Source organism: Pangasianodon hypophthalmus, chromosome 6, assembly GCF_027358585.1.
Source record: "Pangasianodon hypophthalmus isolate fPanHyp1 chromosome 6, fPanHyp1.pri, whole genome shotgun sequence".
In the NCBI taxonomy this organism is placed as follows: domain Eukaryota; kingdom Metazoa; phylum Chordata; class Actinopteri; order Siluriformes; family Pangasiidae; genus Pangasianodon; species Pangasianodon hypophthalmus.
The window spans coordinates 21,149,768-21,169,365 of NC_069715.1; the positions used below are offsets into that span (position 1 = coordinate 21,149,768).

The following is a 19,598-nucleotide window of genomic DNA, read 5'->3' on the forward strand; positions in this document are numbered from 1 at the left end:
ACTGAGAAGACGGTAGCTAAATACCTTAAGAAAGAAAAGGTTAAAAAATACAAAACAGCAATTACGAAATCATGATAGGGAAAGCATGAAGGTCAGTAGGTTTTCACTGTTGTGTTGTTTTTCATGCCTTTCGTTCTATTGCAGATTTATTAAAGATTTATTGATTTAGGCATGCAGTATGCATGGAAGTGGCTGGAAGCTTCTCTTATGTCTTAGCTACACTGGATACAAGGTTAAAAGCAAACTACAAAAACGTCACAAAACATGCCTTGCCAAATCGACTGCCTTGTGTAGGCTATGTTTCTTTTTTGGCTTGAGGATTCCTTTGAAAATGGTAGAGAGAGAGAAACACAGAGACAAAGATGCGTCCTCAGCTGTCTGACCTGAGGAAATGACAGCCTTCGTATTTAGTCCATATTTCATATATTCATTGATTTAATATGACACGCTTTCCTATGGAAATAGTGATTAGCTGGGCTAAAACAATACAATGTGCACAACAAAATAATAATAACAATATAATATAAAATGATCAATATAACACGCTTGTGTGAGTGTAATATTGTTGTATATTGTATAAATGATTATTGGCATATGCTAAGATACAGTAAATAATGAATAATCCAAAGTATTGATTTCAGCAAGTGATATTTGGAGAAAGCTCTTAGTGATGGAATAAAAGGCTGAGAAATTGTTACATGATTATTGAATTTATTGGTATCATACACACAGGAAAATTGTTTAAAGATTGCCCATGCACTTCACATAACATTTGTGGTTTATACACATTCACTGTGATTCTTTAAAGTGTGTATGTGTGAAAACTGTCAGTAGTGTAGTGGGGTGAGAAAGATGTTGTCATCATTCATTTTAATACAGAGTTTTGATTGGTCTGGTTCCTCTTAGCTATTTTATGTGTATGTGTGTGTGTGTGTGTACAGTCAGGTCCATAAGTATTTAGACAGTGACACAGTTTTTGTAATTTTGCCTCTGTATTCCACCACAACGGATTTGAAATGAAGCAATCAAGATGTGATTGAAGTATAGACTTTCAGCTTTAATTCAAGGAGTTTACCAAAAATATTGCATTAACTGTTTAGGAATTATAGCCATTTTTACAGTCCCTACATTTTCACAGGCTCAAAAGTAATTGAACAAACTAAGAGTCATAAATATTAGGATTATTTTTAATACTTGGATGCAAATCCTTTGCTGTTAATGTTTGCCTGAAGCCTGGAACGCATGGACATCACCAAATGCTGAGTTTCCTCCCTTGAGATGCTTTGCCAGGCCTTTACTGCTGCCGCCTTCTGTTGCTGCTTGTTTGTGGGTCTTTCTGCCTTCAGTTTTGTCTTCAGTAAGTGAAAAGCATGCTCAGTTGGGTTGGGGTCAGGTGACTGACTTGGCCATTTAAGAAAATTTATTTTCTTTTTCTTAAGATGTTCTTGGGTTGCTTTCACGGTATGTTTTGGGTCATTATCTATACTTTGAAGCGCTGTCCTATCAGTTTTGCAGCATTTGACTGAATCTCAGCAGAAAGTGTAGCTCTGTACATGTCAGAATTCATCCTGCTACTTCAATCAGCAGTTACACCAGTGACTCATTAAACATCAGTGACCCAGCCATGAATGCCCATGCCATAACAGTTTCTCCACCATGTTTGACAGATGACGTGGTTTGCTTTGGATCATGAGCCCTTCCTTTCCTTCTTCATACTATTCTCTTCCCATCATTCTGGTACAATTCAATCTTGTATCAGAACTGGTCAGACTTTTTTTTTTTTTTTTAGCAAAGTCTAATCTTGCTTTTCTGTTCTTGAGTGCTACTAGTGGTTTGCATCTAGAGGTAAACCATCCGTATTTACATTCAGGAAGGCGTCTCTTGATTGTAGACTTAGACATTGAGATTGATACACCTACCTCCTTTAATTGTCTTCTGTGGTCTTCCAGACCTTCTGGTGTTGCTGAGCTCACCAGCGCATTCTGTCTTTTTAAGAAGGTACCAAATTGTTGATTTGGCCACTCCTAAAGTTTCTGCTATCTCTCTGATAGGTCTGTTTTTTTTTCAGCCTAATGATGGCCTCCTTCAATTGCATCGACACCTATTTGGACCGCATAGTGAGAGTTCCCATGAACAGCTACCAAATGCAAATTCAACACTTGGAATCAACTCCAGACCTTTTATTTTCTTAATTTGTCATTAAATAACAAGGAAACAGGCCACATTTGGGCATTAAACTGCTTATCAGTCAATTGTCCAGTTACTTTGAGCCTGTGAAAATGGAGGGTCTATGTAAAAAATGGGTGTAATTCCTAAATGGTTAATGCAATATTTTTGTTAAACCCCTTGGATTAAAGCTGAAAGTCTACACTTCAATCACATCTTGATTGCGGCAAAATTACGGAAATTGTGTCACTGTCCAAATACTGATGGACCTGACTATATGTGTATGTGTATGTGTGTTTTAAATTTATTTTCTATATATAAAGATGAATGTGACATATTATATTATACCATCACAAACTGTCTTTGCTAATAATTCGTTAATGATTTTAAACCAATAATATGTTTATGATATTACCTTATAATCTATTTAAAATCCACTTGCAGTTCAAGCACTGAGTTGTGATTTATCAGTACTATTTTAAGGTGGCCTTGTTATTTATTAAATTATTTATAGAATTTCCCTGTCTAAAAAGATAAGTGACAAATTTAATGAATCCGTCTATGTAGTGCAGTTGTTAAACCAGTGGTGTGTAGTTCCAGTCCTGGAGGATTACTTCACATTTTGCCTCATTTAAAAATCCTGATTCATTCCTGGCATTGACTCATTCCTAGCCAGGCATTCCTGGCTAAATTTCATGTGTCAGAAGAGGGAAAACATGAGTGTCTGTAGGGATTTGTCTTTCCAGGAGTTGAATAAACAAATTGGGTACAAACATACAGCATAGTGGTTTGCTTCTGTATTGAGTTTGCTGCATTATATGATATTTTAACAATGAAACATAATTGTATGAGTATTAAAGACACTCATAAATACTAATTTCAACACTCTAATGGTGTTTGTCCTTGGTCTGAATACTTCATTTTGGGGAGGGTGTCATCATCACTGGTTTGTTTTCACACATAATTTCATGTATATAGAAGCTGTACTGTTAAGTAGATAAGCCTAGAGGAGATATAATATCTGTAAATTATCATCTTTTTTAACTTTTATTACAATATGGCCTAAGGGTTTCACCTTCTGTGATTTAAGTGAGGTTAATATTTCAAATATTCATATGAGGGATTGTTTGCTCTGCCTCTCTTTTATACACACACTGATGGTAATTCTACACGTCATAATGCATTGTTTGCACGGTTCTACATGCCAATAACTATCGCCACCATCAATTCATAATCAACCATATTAGCATGGTGAGCACAGCCCACAATTTTTCCTGCACCAGCTGCACACTGGTCCATCAAATATGTTGTGGTCTGTGACCAATAAATATTGTTAAAATGGTGGAAATCTGAAGCAAATGTTTTAGAAAATAGATAGCTTTAAGCAGAAAATAACTAACTAAACTGACGCAGTTAAAACAAAGCAGTTTCAAAAAGGGGCCTTTCTCTACTTAATTTGTAATTTTGTATTTGTAATACCTGAATACCAGCTTGTGCATGTGTGCATGCCTGCCATGCCTGGTTTTCCAACAAACCATACAGTGGATATAAAAAAGTCTACATGCCCCTGTTAAAATGGAAGGTTTTGTGAAGTAAAAGAATGACTCTAGGATAAATCATGTCATATCTTTCCCCACTTTCGATGTGAAAGTGCAAAGTATACAAACAAAATGAAAAACAATCTGAAACATTTTTTTGCTGAAAAAATAAAAAACTTATTACTTGTAGTTACTGATAAACATGCTGCAGGACTTGCGTTCATCGTGTCGTTGTCTGGTGGAAGGCAAGGGTGGGTACTAGCCTTGCTCTGCCTTGGTATTGACCATCTCAAGGAAGCTGTGTCTGACTTGGACATCCGCTACACAGTGTGCTCGGATGACAGACTTGGATCCTGGCTCTGAGCTGAATCTGGCCCATTCAGAGTAAACATCTTGCTGGACATGAATGCTCAAGCCCACTGAAGACTGACAAGAAAAGCAAGAAGCCCAGAAAGTAGTCTGAGTTGCTCTCTAGGTCAGTGCTTTCAAACTCAAATCTGCGTGGGCCATATCAGCACTTCTGTGAGCCTTTGAAGGAACATAAACAAAGGCTATTAGTTTTGTAGCATATTACAGTCTATTCTATTGATTAATACTAATATCCCAGGCTCTGATTAGGGAAAAATAATATCTAACAAAATATTCATCTGTATGCACTATTAGGTGGTCACAATTATTATAATAAATCAAGTTTTTTAATATATTGCTGTATAGACCAGCCTAAAACATTCACTAGTTACTACTGTTGGGATGTCACCTGTCACCAGAAGTCTGGAATTAATGATTGAATCAGACTAAACTAAAGACAAACACCTGATGCATTTTTTAAAATCCTTTTTAAACATGTGTGTCATTTGCTTCAAATACAGCAGATTGGCATCAGTTTTCACCAGTGTTTCAGTTCTGTGAGATGTGAGTCCACGTGTGATATACAGTAGTGTATGCGGAAAGTGAGAGGTGGCTACGCCATGGGTCTTCTGTGAATTATAGGTAGTACAAAAATATTAAGCAGTAATGTACTACAGGCCATTTCAATATTATTTTTTCGAAGTTCCCATGGACTGAATGAAACAAGGTAGCAGGCTGTATTTGGCCATGGGACTTGAGTTTGACACATGCTCTAGACAAATGAATGACTTTGCAGAAGGCACGACTCCAATTAAATTAATGACGAACCTCCCAGTGAGCCTCCATTTTCAACTTCGCCAGTTTCCGCAGTGTCTGAAGAGGGCTCTGGTTCTGCCCCTGTCTGCGTGGATGCATCTATGGTAGGCACAAATCAAGGTGTGATAGCCACCCTGAAGATGAGTTTGGCTGTAGCAGGCTTGGATGCTGCAATATAACCCATTGCATCAAATGCACTGAGCGGTTTTCTTTGCCACAATGCAAGAATTTTATAGACCGGGCCCAGGTTGGTTTTGTCCATATGATCAGATGTGCACTACCAAAATGCACATTAAAAACATACATTATTGCATTGTGTGTTCTATGCACTGGTACTGTGTAAGCTATTCTGCTGCTTGCATTGCATCATTCCGTCCAATCTGCAGATATTGATTACAGACACCTCACTTGTGGAGGTGAGGCACCTGGACCAAGATATGGGGCAGCCTGGTGCCAGCTTGGTTTATATACATCATCAGGTGTGGTTGGCACAATCTACCCTGCCTGATGTGGAAATCAGCCCAGTGGACAAAGCCTCGTGTGCAGAGGTCATAGTAAAGGTCTGCTGCCAAAGAAGCCCTAGATAAGAGGCTGCAGAGCCACAAAGCCAGCACAAACCGTGGTGCCTTTAGGATGCCACACCCCCATCCCACCTGCTTTAAACTACCTATGGGCAGGGGAGGCCAGGTAAACATTTGAGTGTCTACTACTGTAATGAGATGGCCCAAAACAGCACCCCTCCACCACTAAAGAATCTTGAAGAGTACCTGAAGTGGAGAGGTAAGCAATGAGGTGTTTTACAGCGCTCATTGAAAGGCAACTACATCAGATCAGTGGGTCCTGATGACAATGTCACAGGGATACAAACTACAGTAATGCCACTGTCCCCCAGCTTTTTTGGGGCTCAAGGACTTATTGATCTCTCAAGGACTTATTGAGCCCATTCAGCCCCAGGACCGGCTCACATTTGTGGGCCTGTGTAATGCTTATTTTCATGTTTCCATTGCCCTGAAAAACAATGGGTGAATGTTCTTAAAGTTTGCATTCCAAGGATAAGCATTCCGTTTCCAAGTCCTGCCTTTTGGCTTTTTGCTAGTGACATGGATGCTTTTTCAAGCAGCCTTGTCTTTCCCGATGGCCACTAACGTCCTCTGGAGCTCAAACACCTTCAATATATCAGAAACCCATTGACGTCAGGAGCAGCACTTTCTTTTCAGTAAAGGCTAGCAATCTACAGTGATAGGAGGCGGAGTGACCATTAGCAACATAAAGTGATGTGGCTATAGCAAATGGGAGTGGGGGAAGGTGGGGCACTTCTTTTTTCCTCCATGGTGAAATATTATCTGTATTTTATTCAGTCCTGAGCCAGTCGGTGATAATTGATGCTATAAGCTATAAGTGGTGCTATAAGCTTGCTATATTTGATTTGCGTAAAATAGAACAGTGACCGCATTTTTGCTGTTCTCTTTGAGTACACTTTAAGCCCAGCAAATAGGTGACAGCGATTACACAGAGCAAAACATTGTTTTAAGCTAATTCTGGCACTATAGACCATGATGCACTGCATGGATCCTATTTATACACAAGCAATTTCCCTAAAGAAGTGTTATTTTTAACAAGAATGCATCTGATTTTAAGTAGAAAAACATGACTTTCTTTCAAATAGCTGTTCTGTAGCTGTGTATTTTATAGTCATGGCCAGATTATGCCAGCCTGGCACCACCAGGGAAACCATGGCAACCAGCAATAAACTAAATATACGAAATACTCACTAGAGACCAACATACAGTATGTTGATTATTGTGGTGATAGCCCAGATATGGGAGTGGTTTAGTGAAGCATAGGTGGAACCTATGTGTGGAACTTATAGGTGGAACCTTCAGCAGTGCCATGTTAACACATCGCTGGATATGGTTCTCTCTGGCACAGCCAAACATCCTGAATCACCAACTGTGGACTACAATCTATCAATCTAGGAAACAGTTATGAATGCAAGAATGCATAGGCTAACCCTGTGCATTGTCTGATTCATATGATTTTGACATTTCCCCATGTATACTAAAGGTGTATCAGAATCAGAATTAGCTTTATTCGCCAAGTGTGCACGCAGACACACAAGGAATTTGTTGTGTTTTTTTTAAGGTGCTCTTGGTACATACATGCATACGTACATACATATCTTACATGAGAACGGAAAACCTTTAAATAGTAAGACTTAACAATAAAAAATAAAAAATAATAATGTGTATGAATCTGGAACAGAAGATTTATGTACAGATTTATGCATTATTTACTCTATATACAGCTGTATAAATAAAGAGATATGCATATGTATTTACATAATACTTGAGAAAGAGGCAATAATTAGAGATGGAAGATGAATTACAGAAATGAATTACAAAAAACACAGGTAATGATTCCTAGCTGTTTTGCAACAGCCCTTGCACAACCGCAACACAGATGGCATTTCTCTAGGGTCCCATAGGCTTATTTCTGCCTTTCTAAAGAGGGACAAAGTGACTCCATCAGCCATGTGCCCTTGGTTATTGAACCCCTTAAAGTTCTGCTTATGAGTAAAGGGGGTTTCTTTGAAAATTGCCTTCCAGCTAACAGTCACTTCAGCTAAGAGAATTGGGGAGTGGTATCCTCTGGGCATAAGCTAACCTTGCATGTTTATCATGCCTGGGGTGACCTTGTGACTGAATCAAGGTGTCTGCCCGAGATAATATTGCCTAGCCTTGTGAATCCTTGTCTTTTGACCTTGCATCCTTGGAGGGTAAGTCAGAAGAATTTTGTCCTGTGTTCTTATTTAGACTAGCAGGGTGCCACTTGTTTCTTAGGCCCCATTCACACCTAGCATTAACATGCATCCTGGCTGGTTGGATCATAAGTGAGCAGCTGTAAGTACAGGTGTGAACAGAGTCAAATGCACCTTGAAGATGTATTGTGATCCTATAATTCAAACCACATTCGGAGATGGTCTGGGACGTATATGGTCACATCAAATTTGTAGTGTCAATGCGAATGCTTCTCGATGCGCCCTAGACAGCACTGCGTCATTGCCCTAGCCAAAAACATGTAATCATTGCGGGACTGTTTGGAAATCACACTGAATTGTAGAGCTCTCTATTAGCCACTCAGATCGTCATCTCATCTCTCATTTATTTATAAGTTTTGTTAGCAGACCATACAATTAAAATGTTTGAAACAGTCCGTACAGGTACATGAGATACGATTTATTGGAAAATAAATGTAGATGAAGACTGCATGATTAAAACTTTTAAAACAGCCAGTAAAGGTACATGAGATAGGATTTGTGGGACACTTCTGTCTGTAAATAAATGCAGTAGAAGACTGACATAATAAATGTGCATGACAGTCTTTCTCCAATGGAAGCAATGCATGAAATCCAATCACAAGTGGCCACTGGAAACGCATTCATAATGCTAGGTGTGAATGACTACGCGATGACCGCAGACATGTTTTAATGCCAGGTGTGAACTATTGCTATTGACGGTAAGATACAAAGAGCTCCTATGTCTAAGTAGAGGCTAGCCCACTGGCCTCATTACCTTTGTTTGTAGAGAGGGTGGATGCCCATCCGCTACTGTAAAGTGCAGCTCTTCGGAATTGCATCTTCTTCTAATGAGCCTCAATACTGCATTATAAATCACTTGTTGGAAAATCTCTGCATGCATTCTCACGTGCACAAGGTGGAATTCAGGTGTTAACACATTGCCTCCTGGCTGTTATATGGGGCTCACCGAACCACAATCATATACATAACTAGCAATTTTAAGCTGAAGATTCTTATTTGAATCAATTTTTAATGTTAATCCAAGAGTTTGGCAAACCCAAACCTGCCTATTATTATTATTATTATTATTAGTAGTAGTAGTAGTAGTAGTAGTAGTAGTATTGATGCTGTTGTTGTTTTGAAATATTGAAATTGAAATATTTTCCAAATATAGCCTATCATACCTTATCCCTAGGTCAGATTTTGAAAGGGTCTGAAGAGGCACAAAGCAAAATGTGTGTGTGTCTGTGTGTGTGTCATGATTACTGGGGGTTGGGAGATGGGTTATTTCAGACTTGGGGGAAGGGAATGTGCTCTAATCTCTCATAACAATGAACACACACACACACACACACACACACACACTTTGCTTATTTCGATTACTATGAGAATCTAAAAATACTAATAAAAATAATACAATTTTAAATTGATGGTCACATGATACAGAGCAAATTGGATAAAAGGTCATTCTGACCTAATTTTAAGAGAAAACAAGGTAAATACTAGTGAATACTACTAAATATATCAATTTATGCATCTTTCTCACACATATGTTGCAGAGGAGAAAGGAGTAAATGTTACCCGGTTGTAACATAACTATAAAAATGTTATTTTAGATCTGTTTGAGCAGTTAAAGTGGAATATTTGTCTCTTCTAGCTTGTTTCACTGTAATATTAAACCTCCTCTAAAAGTCCCTATCCCTATCTTTATCTTTCAGGGCTCTACAGTATGTTTCAAGGTTCATGTGTTCCCAAATCCCTATAGTGTTTTCAATGTTCTACGGTATATTCCTATGTTTAGCTCTATATATATTGCCCCAATTTCCTTCCACATGATACTAATATTCATTCTGCTTGTGTTTTCAGATAGTTAAAATTGTGCCTTTTAAATTACACCAGAAAACATGTAAATTGCTGTCTAAGGGGGTTCTGAGATATGACCTTTGGTGACCCCATAATCAGTTCTCCAATTTGCCATATTGAGGAAACATAAATATGCTTCCTCTAATGCTAGTTAGCAATTTATCAATGTTAGCTAGCATTCTATATTTGATGAATCTAGCACATTTTATCTGCCATCAAATTTAGGCCTCAAATCATGCTGCTTAATGTGACATTTTGAACAGAATGAAAGTAAAAGTAAACACTATATGGCCAAAAGTATGTGGACACTGACCCTCACGGCATTGTGTGGCCCTTCCCCAAACTGTTGCCAAAACGCTGGAAACACACAATTATCTACAATGTCTTTGTATGCTGTAGCATTAAGGTTTTCCTTCACTGGACCTAAGTAAATAACATCAGTTAGAATATTTTCTTATATGATATTTTGTTCTGGTCTGTTCTGTGTGTGTCATTTTGTGTATTCTTTACAGGGTTTTTTTGGGAAACAGGCACAATGGCCAATGCCGCGACGGATCTGGACAATGCTGAAGCCCAGAGACAATTAAACAACAACAACCGGCCCAGCAGCACAGGATTCTGGGAAAGCGAAAGCACTAGTGCTAAACTGTTCGAATGCTCACGCATTAAAGCACTAGCAGGTGGGAAGTAAAATGTTACGTTTAAACTAAATTCAGCTTTATCAACTCTATCATCATTAACTTCTAGAGTACTGTGATTCTAACACTCACTCACTAACACCGTTTGCTTCTCGGCTTGGATACACTCTTACACAACTAAGCCGTTTTTGTTAGCTTTTGTAGCAGCTAACATAAGTAGCTAACTAATTAGCTATTGCTATCTAATGGAGCAACTTCTATTGATTTACATTTCTTTATTAACTGTTAATCAGAGTACCAAAGCAAATGTTAGCATTTGCACGTAACTCATGTATTTGTATTCTTCAGTTAAAAAGACATGTTATTTTGACATATTTTTATGAGGCCCCCCTCTGGTGAACAGAATTATGGGATTGCACTTTTCAATATATGTTCAAAATAAAGACCCTTAGAAGATAGATATTATGCTTTATGCTTACATTTTCATTTCTTTATTAAAGTGATTGTAGATTATTAGAAGTGGTTTGGTTCGCCTTATCTAGCTTTACTTAGCTAACATAACATGACTAGACAAATAGCCTAACTTTCTCTTCATTCATCTTCAGTAACCTAGTGAGGGCTGTAGTGGATCTTTTAGCTCGTGTTAATTAACTAGATAAATCAGATATCTACCCCCCAATACAAGATCAAATACTCTATTTGATAGCATAAAGTATATACATTTAAATCAGTGTGTCTAAATTGTATAATGAACACATGATTGGAATTTTATTCTTCGAATTATATTACATACAATATTATTCTTGGAATAACATGTCAACAAGTCTTAGATCCAGATTTTACATACAGTATGTGCACTTGGTATCAAAATGTTTTTACTGATGTAATAACAATTATGTTATCCTGTCATGTTGCAATATCTGCTTCTTTTCTAGATGAAAGGGATGCGGTGCAGAAGAAAACCTTCACTAAGTGGGTGAACTCTCACCTGGCTCGCGTCTCCTGCCGCATCTCTGACCTGTATAATGATCTGAGAGATGGTTACATGCTCACCAGGCTACTGGAAGTGCTTTCAGGAGAACTACTGGTCAGTTTATTAGGGCACACATTCTCCTAAATGCAGTACATTTCTACTGTTTTACATTTCAGCCCTCATCTTCTATTCAGGGTCTGCATGACCCATTTAACAGTGCACTTTAAAAAATAGATTAATATTGCAGAGAACATGTTTCCGTCATTTTTAAAATTGAAATGGTATTTTGGATTCAACTGACAAGCCACTAATTATGATTGATGCAAATTATGCAAATAATTTTTTTGTCATTTAAGTGAATTAACACAATTATGCACAAACTGCAAGCACAATTATGATCAGCAATATAATGATTATTATTATTATTATTATTATTATTATTATTATTATTATTATTATTATTATTATTTACAATTATGACCATCAGTTTCTTTGTTTGTTTGAGTTATTTTCTCATTAATATGTCCTTGTGGCTAATGTTCATGATGGTTGGCTTTACTAGTGTGTGTGTTCTGCCTGTACATTTCCAGTTTCTCTTCTAATGAATGAATCAAATGAATCAAAACTTGCTTATTCAGTTCACTTAGACTTACTAATTAGACTTATTGCTAAATTGAGTCACTATAAACCTGATGCTTAATTAGGCTAATTATATACACATACAGTACTGTGCAAAAGTCTTAGGCATGCTATTTTTTTAGTACAAATTTTGGTATAGATGTTTATCTTATGACTTCTACATTATTGAATAAGTACAAAAACATTTTATATTTCCAACCATTACTTTCCCTAAAAAATTATAAATGTTACAGCACATTTGTGTGTCGGAAAGCAACATATTACATAACAGATCACGTTTTAGACAAAAAACATAATGAAAGCTGCTGGGTTTTACATGCAAAAAAGAAGCAAGTGCTTATAAAAATTACATAAACTGTACCTGAAACTACTGATTTTTTTTAAAGCAAAAGATTGTCACACCAAATGCTGACTTTTAGTTTATTACTGTTTACTGCTCTTTATAGTATTTTTAGGTAGAAATGTTAAATTTAATCATTTTTTGAAGGCATCTTTGCTTTGCATTTCTTTGCAAGTGCCTAAGAATTCTGCCCAGTACTGCATATCTACATGTATGTCTTTATCTATCTAACCATCTTTCTACCTACCCACCCACTTTTCTATCCCAAGCCCCGACCTACGAGAGGCAGAATGCGAATACACTGTCTGGAGAATGTGGACAAAGCCTTGCAGTTCCTTAAAGAGCAGCGAGTTCATCTGGAGAACGTTGGATCTCACGATATTGTTGATGGCAACCATCGTCTTACGCTCGGCCTCATCTGGACCATTATCCTTCGCTTCCAGGTAGGAGAACATCAGCAAAGGTCTCACATTATGAACTGAAAGATTTGTTCTTAACCTGACCAAATTCAGATGTTCAGATATGGAAGTGATTCTTGTACTGTAGCTGTGTCTAAAATCACACACAGTTGAGGCCAGAAGTTTATATACACTTAGGCTAAAGATATTCAGTCTCAGTTCACACAGCTCACACTTTTTATGTTGCCATATATTTCCTTTGCCAAGTCAATTTTGTTCCCATCAAAGCAACGTATTATGTAACAGATTACTTTCTGGACAAAAAACATAATGAAAGCTGCTGGGTTTTACGTGCAAAAAAGAAGCAAGTGCGACTTTTTAAAGCAAAGAGTTGTCACGCCAAATATTGACTTTTAGTTTATTACTGTTTACTGCTCTTTAAAGAAAGTACCATTTTTCATTAAAGAAAGTACAGTTAAGTAATAGACCTTTTCAGGCAAAAAAAAAAAAAAAAATGGAATAAATAATGGAGGCTGTCTCAGTTCTCCAAGTTCTCCATGATGCTTAAAAAACTTAATAACCAATTTTCTTATAAAACTGCATGTGTACCTGAGTGTTTTCTTTTACTGTTTACTGCTCTTCATATGCAGTTTTTATATGTTTCATTATTTTGAAGGCATCTTTACAGAATTTCTTTATGGCTTACGTTCACAGTACTGTGCTTTTTAGGATAGTTTCCCTTCAGTTCAAAGCAGTGTTTTAGTGTTTGATTTTAAAAAGCATTGTACAAACCAACTACATAGTACCAGTCTATACTATGTACTAATCAACTAAGATTAATACATAGTAAATTTGTTTTTGAGGTCGTATTATGGTTTTTAAGCCCACAGATGTGTCTGTGTATGAATGCAATTTCTAATAAGAACTGAACAGATTTTGAACAGAAGGTGTGTGGTGTTTTTGTCCATTTTCAGAAGTGGCTTAGTTTATTCTCAGTGCAGTATGTTGTAGTCATATTTGTCGGTGTTTGTGTTTGATCTAGTTTCAAGGGTGTATGGTAGATGTGTCCTTTTTTTAACACTGCTGGAGTCATTTGATCTCTGGCTGCCATTCTGTTTCCTGCAGAGTCTGTGTGATCCATTGCTCTGTGCATGCGTGCATGTGTATGTGTGTGTGTATGTGTGTGTGTGTGTGTGTGCATCTGTCCTTGTACTTTTAAGTTGAACAGGCTTGAATGTGATAAGAAATAGGTTTAAAATTGACCAAAAACAAACAGAACAATTGTTCTAAACCGTTAGAGCAATAGGGGTATAACATCAAAAATGCAGGTTTTTTGTAGCAGTCAAACAAAAGGGCTAGACAATACTCAGAAATGTGAAGCAGATAAATGGTCAGGTGATCAGCAAACTCTAGATAAATCTAAATCAGTAAACAAGAAAGAGATGGATAAAACACTACTCAAGATAGGCAGATGATAAAGTTTGAGAATCATCACAGGGACACTGCTAGACTGAGACTTTGGAAAGTAACACTGAGAGTCTGGGTAATTTAAAGGGATTAGTGTGATTGCAAACAGATGAGTTTCATTAGTAACCAGGGGACGGTAAACAGTTTGAATGACGGACGTGTGATGATATTATGGACTGAGGATTATAGTTGTAGTCTGCAACTTCAGGAGCTGCAGAAAAGAGAGCAACAGTTTTCCAAAAGTGAAAAGTATTACTGTCTTTTCTTTTAATTCTGAAACTCTGTGACTGTGACCGAGTCCTCAGAGTCATTTTCTTCTTCCTTGTTCCTCTCCTCCTCATCTGTTAAATTAAAACATCCTTCTCTTCTCTTCTCTTCTCTTCTCTTCTCTTCTCTTCTCTTCTCTTCTCTTCTCTTCACTGACTCTATGATAGCTGCTTCTTTCAACTCCTTTTCTATTTTCCTACATCATTTCTTTTTTCATGTTCCTCTTCCCTTTGCTTCTTTTCTTTCCTTGGTTTTGGTTTCTCTTCCATCTCTCACGTCCATTCCTTTTTTTTTCTTGCCTGGTCTCTTTTTTTTCTATTTTTTTTTACCTTTTCCCTTTTTCTATCAGTGTATTTTTCCCACTTCTGTCTATTCATTTCTTTCATGTCTCTATGTATCTCACATACCCCCCCCAATTTTTTTCTTGTTCCCTTATTCATTCTGTCCCTTTATTTCATTTAATGTAGCTTCTCTCTCTCCCTTCCCTTCATCATCCCCTCCCCTTCTGAGTGCTGGTTCAGTTTCTCTGCTCAGTCAGCAGGTCAAGCTTAAACACTGCAGCATAGAGAGGGAAAGACTGAGAAAGACAGACAGAGGAGCAAAGAGAGAAAAGAAAGGATGGAGAAAGAGATGAAGGGACACAGAGGGAAGAGAAAGAGAAAAAAGGCAGAAAAGAAGTACTTCAGAGGTACCAACATTTGGGATTTTAAATTAGATTGTAGGTGTCAAGATTCAAGTTTCTTTATTGTTTATGTTCAGTTTTTGGTGATTGGTGTATAGATGGTTTACTCACATTTACACTTTTAATCATTTGATTAAAAATGTACTGTTGTTATGTGATGGTTAATATGCTCATGAATGCTCATGTTTTAATGGCATAACTTTATTGATTAAATATATTTCACAGTCTTAGATGCTGTTGTATCTAGAGGTTACAAGTTTTTGTGTAAATATGCTATTTGTAAAGTATAATCTGGTAATACAGTTTGTGTTGTTTTGACTCCTATCTGAATCTCATTGTTTGGCACATGTTGTAAAGTGCATTGTTATTATGTTGTTATTATAACCTCCTGTACCTAAAAAGCACCTCAGCATGAGGTCATCACAAAAAGAGTGGAGGGATTTAAAAAAAATACATGAGGAATATCAGTAGCGTCCATATTCACCTTGCACGTGCAATGATTACAGTATGAGATTAGGCTGTCATGGTTGTGTTAAGAGGTTTTCCGGTTCATAGGCTTCATAGACATTTTTGACCAGACAACATATTGTGCTTGAAAGGGACTTCTTAGGTGTTTTGTGAGATGTAATTATTTTCATGAGCCTATACAAAGTCTAAACGTGCTGTGCACTGTGATCCTGATTTTCCTTGACAGATCCAAGTGATTAAAATTGAGACAGAGGACAACAGGGAGACACGCTCGGCTAAAGATGCGCTGTTACTGTGGTGCCAGATGAAAACAGCAGGGTGAGACTCATTTTCTTCATGGGCAAGTCTGTGTATAATTTATCATAGAATAATAAAGTTGTAGGTCTCTGTTGAGCTGCTGCTCCGAGTGATGCTCCGAGTGAATGTTCAAATGAATGAACTAAAGAACAAGATCATTAAGTGTCACCTGCACACAGAGCAGAGTGTTTCATTCAGCCACATGCCATTGCATAGTACAAGAGCCTTATTCTATTATTGAATGTCATCAGTAAGACTGACACTGGAGCTGGCCTGGGAATAATTAGAATTTTATGTATTTATGATAATGCTGAGAAGTCTGGTAACAAAATTTGACCTAGACACAAATTAGATTATAAAAATAGGGCATCTATTAGTCATTTCAAAATAATTTTGCATTTTGAGGGCATAGAGCTCTAAAAATCGGGTCTACAGCAGTGGATTTTAAGAACAGCAGAAACAACTGACATTATTAAAATGTTAGATGTGAGCAGTGATGACAAGACACTTTTGTAAGAAACCAGATCAAAAACGTAACCCTTAAACTAAAACCTGTAACAGTGATGATAGAGTAGCCTCTAGACCAACACTTCCTGGTTTGAATACTGGAGAAAACCCCATCAGACAGAGGTTGCATGAAACTTTAAGTGACTACAACAACTTTGGGACAGATACTTGGGGCATAAGCTGTACTATGACTGACCATATGCAAAGAGCATATGCAAAGAAAAGAATTTAATTGTACTGTACATGTGTATACTGTATGTATAAGGACAATATAGGCTGTCTTTCTAATTGTCGCATACAGCATACTATGCTGCATAATACTACAATGAATGGTATATAAGTGTACTATATACACCAATACAGTGTGCAGCATAAAGTATTCACATGTGCCATTTTGATAACAACACTGGTGTTATTGGAGGAAGGCATGACAGTTGTAGTGATCAGCAAAACTAGAAATCACAGCTATAAGAATTTGTTAATAATAAGGATTTTGTTTTGGGCTTACAGCCAGTTTCCCAGAAAACAGAGTGAAAATGTATAATAATTTATAATTTATATTATAATCAACTAGTATTGTATGTAACCAAATGTATTTTGTATGTGTGTCTTCAGGTATCCTGAAGTGAACATTCACAATTTCACCACATGCTGGAGAGATGGATTGGCTTTCAATGCCCTTATACATCGACACAGGTCAGGAAAACACATGCTCATACCATGCAAGACATTGTTTTTATGGACAAATCGAAATATAGTAATAATTATCTCAACGTTCCAATCGGGAGGAGTCTGCCTACGTAGGATGCATTTTCGGACAGTGAGATAAAGGACAGCAGTCCTTTATATATTTTTGTATCAATGCCAATATGAAGGAGCATCGCATGCGCTCTTCTGAGAGAAGAAAATCATAATTCTGTTCCCCATAAAAGGAAATAGTAGAAAGAATTAATGAAAAAATAATATTGCAACTAACCTAGATGCTGTATTGGAATCATAATACTGGAACTGTGATGAATTATCATGACATAAATATTTTATATCAACATTTGTTAGTATATTTCATTTTGTAAAATATATAATATTTTATGTTTAGTACATGCACGCAAATGCTTTTCTGTTTCTCTTCCTCTGAAAATCACTGGTTTCAGATGAATATCATTATGTTTCAGGCCTGATTTGATTGAATTTCACAAGCTGACCAGATCGAATGCCACATACAATCTGCAGCAAGCCTTCAATATCGCTGAGCAGAGTCTCGGACTCACTAAACTTCTTGATCCAGAGGGTACAGTTTAATCAGCTACATATTATATCCCACTATATATTGTTATTACACTTATTAAGTGACATTGTGCTTTGCTATTTTATTTCTTAACAACTAACACATATTATCTCTCAGATGTGAACACTGAGAATCCAGATGAGAAGTCTATTATAACATACGTTGTGTCCTACTACCACTACTTCTCCAAAATGAAAGCTCTTATAGTAGAGGGCAAAAGAATCGGAAAGGTGAGAGGACTAATATCCAGGGTATTTTGATTTATTTGACATGACACAGAACTTTAAAAATATGTATTTCACAAATTCACTGTTATGTTATACATAGTACAGCTCACAAAAACATACATTTCAAATTAAAATGTCGCTAGGTTTTTTTTTTTTTTTTTTTTTTTTTTGCAATAAACAAACATACAGAAAAGCCCCACTACATTTATGTCATTTTGACTAGTTTGATATGTGAACAGAGCCTATTAATCTAATTTAGATACAATATGTTTCACTATAGTGGCTGTTAGGATAATGACACCTGTATGACATTAATCACAAAATTCTTAGTTATAAATGATGATTCTACAGTGACATGATGCCTTTTTCCTGCAGGTTTTGGATAACGCCATAGAAGCTGAGAAGATTATTCAGCGTTATGAAGCTCTGGCCTCAGATCTGCTGGAGTGGATTGAAAAAACCATTAGCATCATTAGCAACCAGAAGTTTGCTAACTCTCTAACAGGAGTACAACAACAGCTGCAGGCCTTCACAACCTACTGCACTATTGAGAAGCCTATAAAGTATGCAAAACACCAAAGTATTAGCCAATGTTAGCATTCTTTTCACTGAACAGCATTAGCAATTATCATACTCATCTCACAGCTTATGTTAACATTTACCATTAGCATATTCTCATTAGTACCATTTTACCTAGCATTTGCTTAAAGGTAGCTACTATCGACATTTTACTGGGCTTACTGAGTAACGTCAATACATGTCTGTTTGTATTGTGACTGTATTGTGTCTGTTAGGCGTATTAAAAAATTAGTATTAAAAGCATCAGTAGTAGCTGCCTTTACACAACTTTAGCCAGTAATTGTAATTTTATGTAACAATATTCATTATTCGAATTGTCTTTCCACAGCATAGGTCTGCATTAGCCATTAACACACATTAGAATTATCCTCATGGATACCAAATGAATGTTATAATTACAATTATATATTATATAATACTATCTAGTACTATTTCTAATACTAGATAATAATATTGTTTATTATTATTACTTCTTGTACTCCAAATTTGTTTGGAGTCAATTTCCTGCTAAGAAAATGCATGAGCCCTATTGTAATAAAAAAAAACCCTCCTGTGTCTATCTAATACTGGTGTGGCATGAAATTATGAGTATTTTGTTTTCGAAATGTTTATTTTATTTGTATTAATGAGTCATGGCTTTGTAACATTAACCATGAAAACCTGTTTTTTTTTTCTGGCAGGTTCCAGGAGAAAGGGAATCTTGAGGTGCTGCTCTTTACCATCCAAAGCAAACTCAGAGCCAACAACCAGAAGCCATATGTGCCTCATGATGGAAAGCTCATTTCTGACATCAACAAGGTAGAACTAGTAACCAGTGCTGGTGGCTGGTGGTGATATTAGATATTACAATCTAATATCTGTAAGTAGCTTGATAATTAATGTATCGCTCAACCCTGATAGCTTATGTTCCAATGTCTCATTGATAATAATAATAATAATAATAATAATGTGTAAGTTTCTCTGTATAAGGACATCTGTTAAATGCTGTAAATGTAAATAATATTGGAGCAAAGTATTACATACACACACACACACACACACTTAAAGGCAGGTAGGGAGCTGCATTAATGATTTATAATTTTTTAGTGTTCCACTCCTTAATGCTCAAATGGCTTCATGTCGTATTTCTGCCGAATATGGTAAACAGAAAAGCTTTAATTCTTTGTGCAAGCAAGCAAACAAACAAACAAAAAAAAAAACAGCTAAACTTATGGACTTATGGTTCTGTTATCTGTCCTTTTATGTAATTTGTACTTTGATTAGACAATGGGTGCTTTACCTATCTACTTTTAGTTTCTCCTCC

At 36.6% G+C, this 19,598-nt stretch overlaps 1 protein-coding gene across 4 annotated transcripts in view; it reads left to right on the forward strand.

Moving 5' to 3' along the window:
* Positions 1-19,598, forward strand: part of LOC113526807 (spectrin beta chain, non-erythrocytic 4) — a 75,512-nt gene that overhangs the window by 2,649 nt on the left and 53,265 nt on the right. For 3 of the 4 annotated variants that reach the window (XR_003402807.3, XM_026914166.3, XM_026914167.3), the window contains exons 2-10: positions 10,041-10,208; positions 11,102-11,253; positions 12,388-12,561; positions 15,627-15,718; positions 16,820-16,900; positions 17,377-17,492; positions 17,607-17,719; positions 18,092-18,279; positions 18,976-19,093. Coding sequence is in view for 3 of the 4 variants with exons in the window: in XM_026914166.3 (XP_026769967.3) it covers positions 10,064-10,208; positions 11,102-11,253; positions 12,388-12,561; positions 15,627-15,718; positions 16,820-16,900; positions 17,377-17,492; positions 17,607-17,719; positions 18,092-18,279; positions 18,976-19,093 (1,179 nt within the window). In the remaining variant the exon portion in view is untranslated. Of the gene's footprint in view, positions 1-10,040; positions 10,209-11,101; positions 11,254-12,387; positions 12,562-14,756; positions 14,939-15,626; positions 15,719-16,819; positions 16,901-17,376; positions 17,493-17,606; positions 17,720-18,091; positions 18,280-18,975; positions 19,094-19,598 lie in introns of those variants that run through there. The other variant, XM_034305209.2, reaches the window with a different exon arrangement.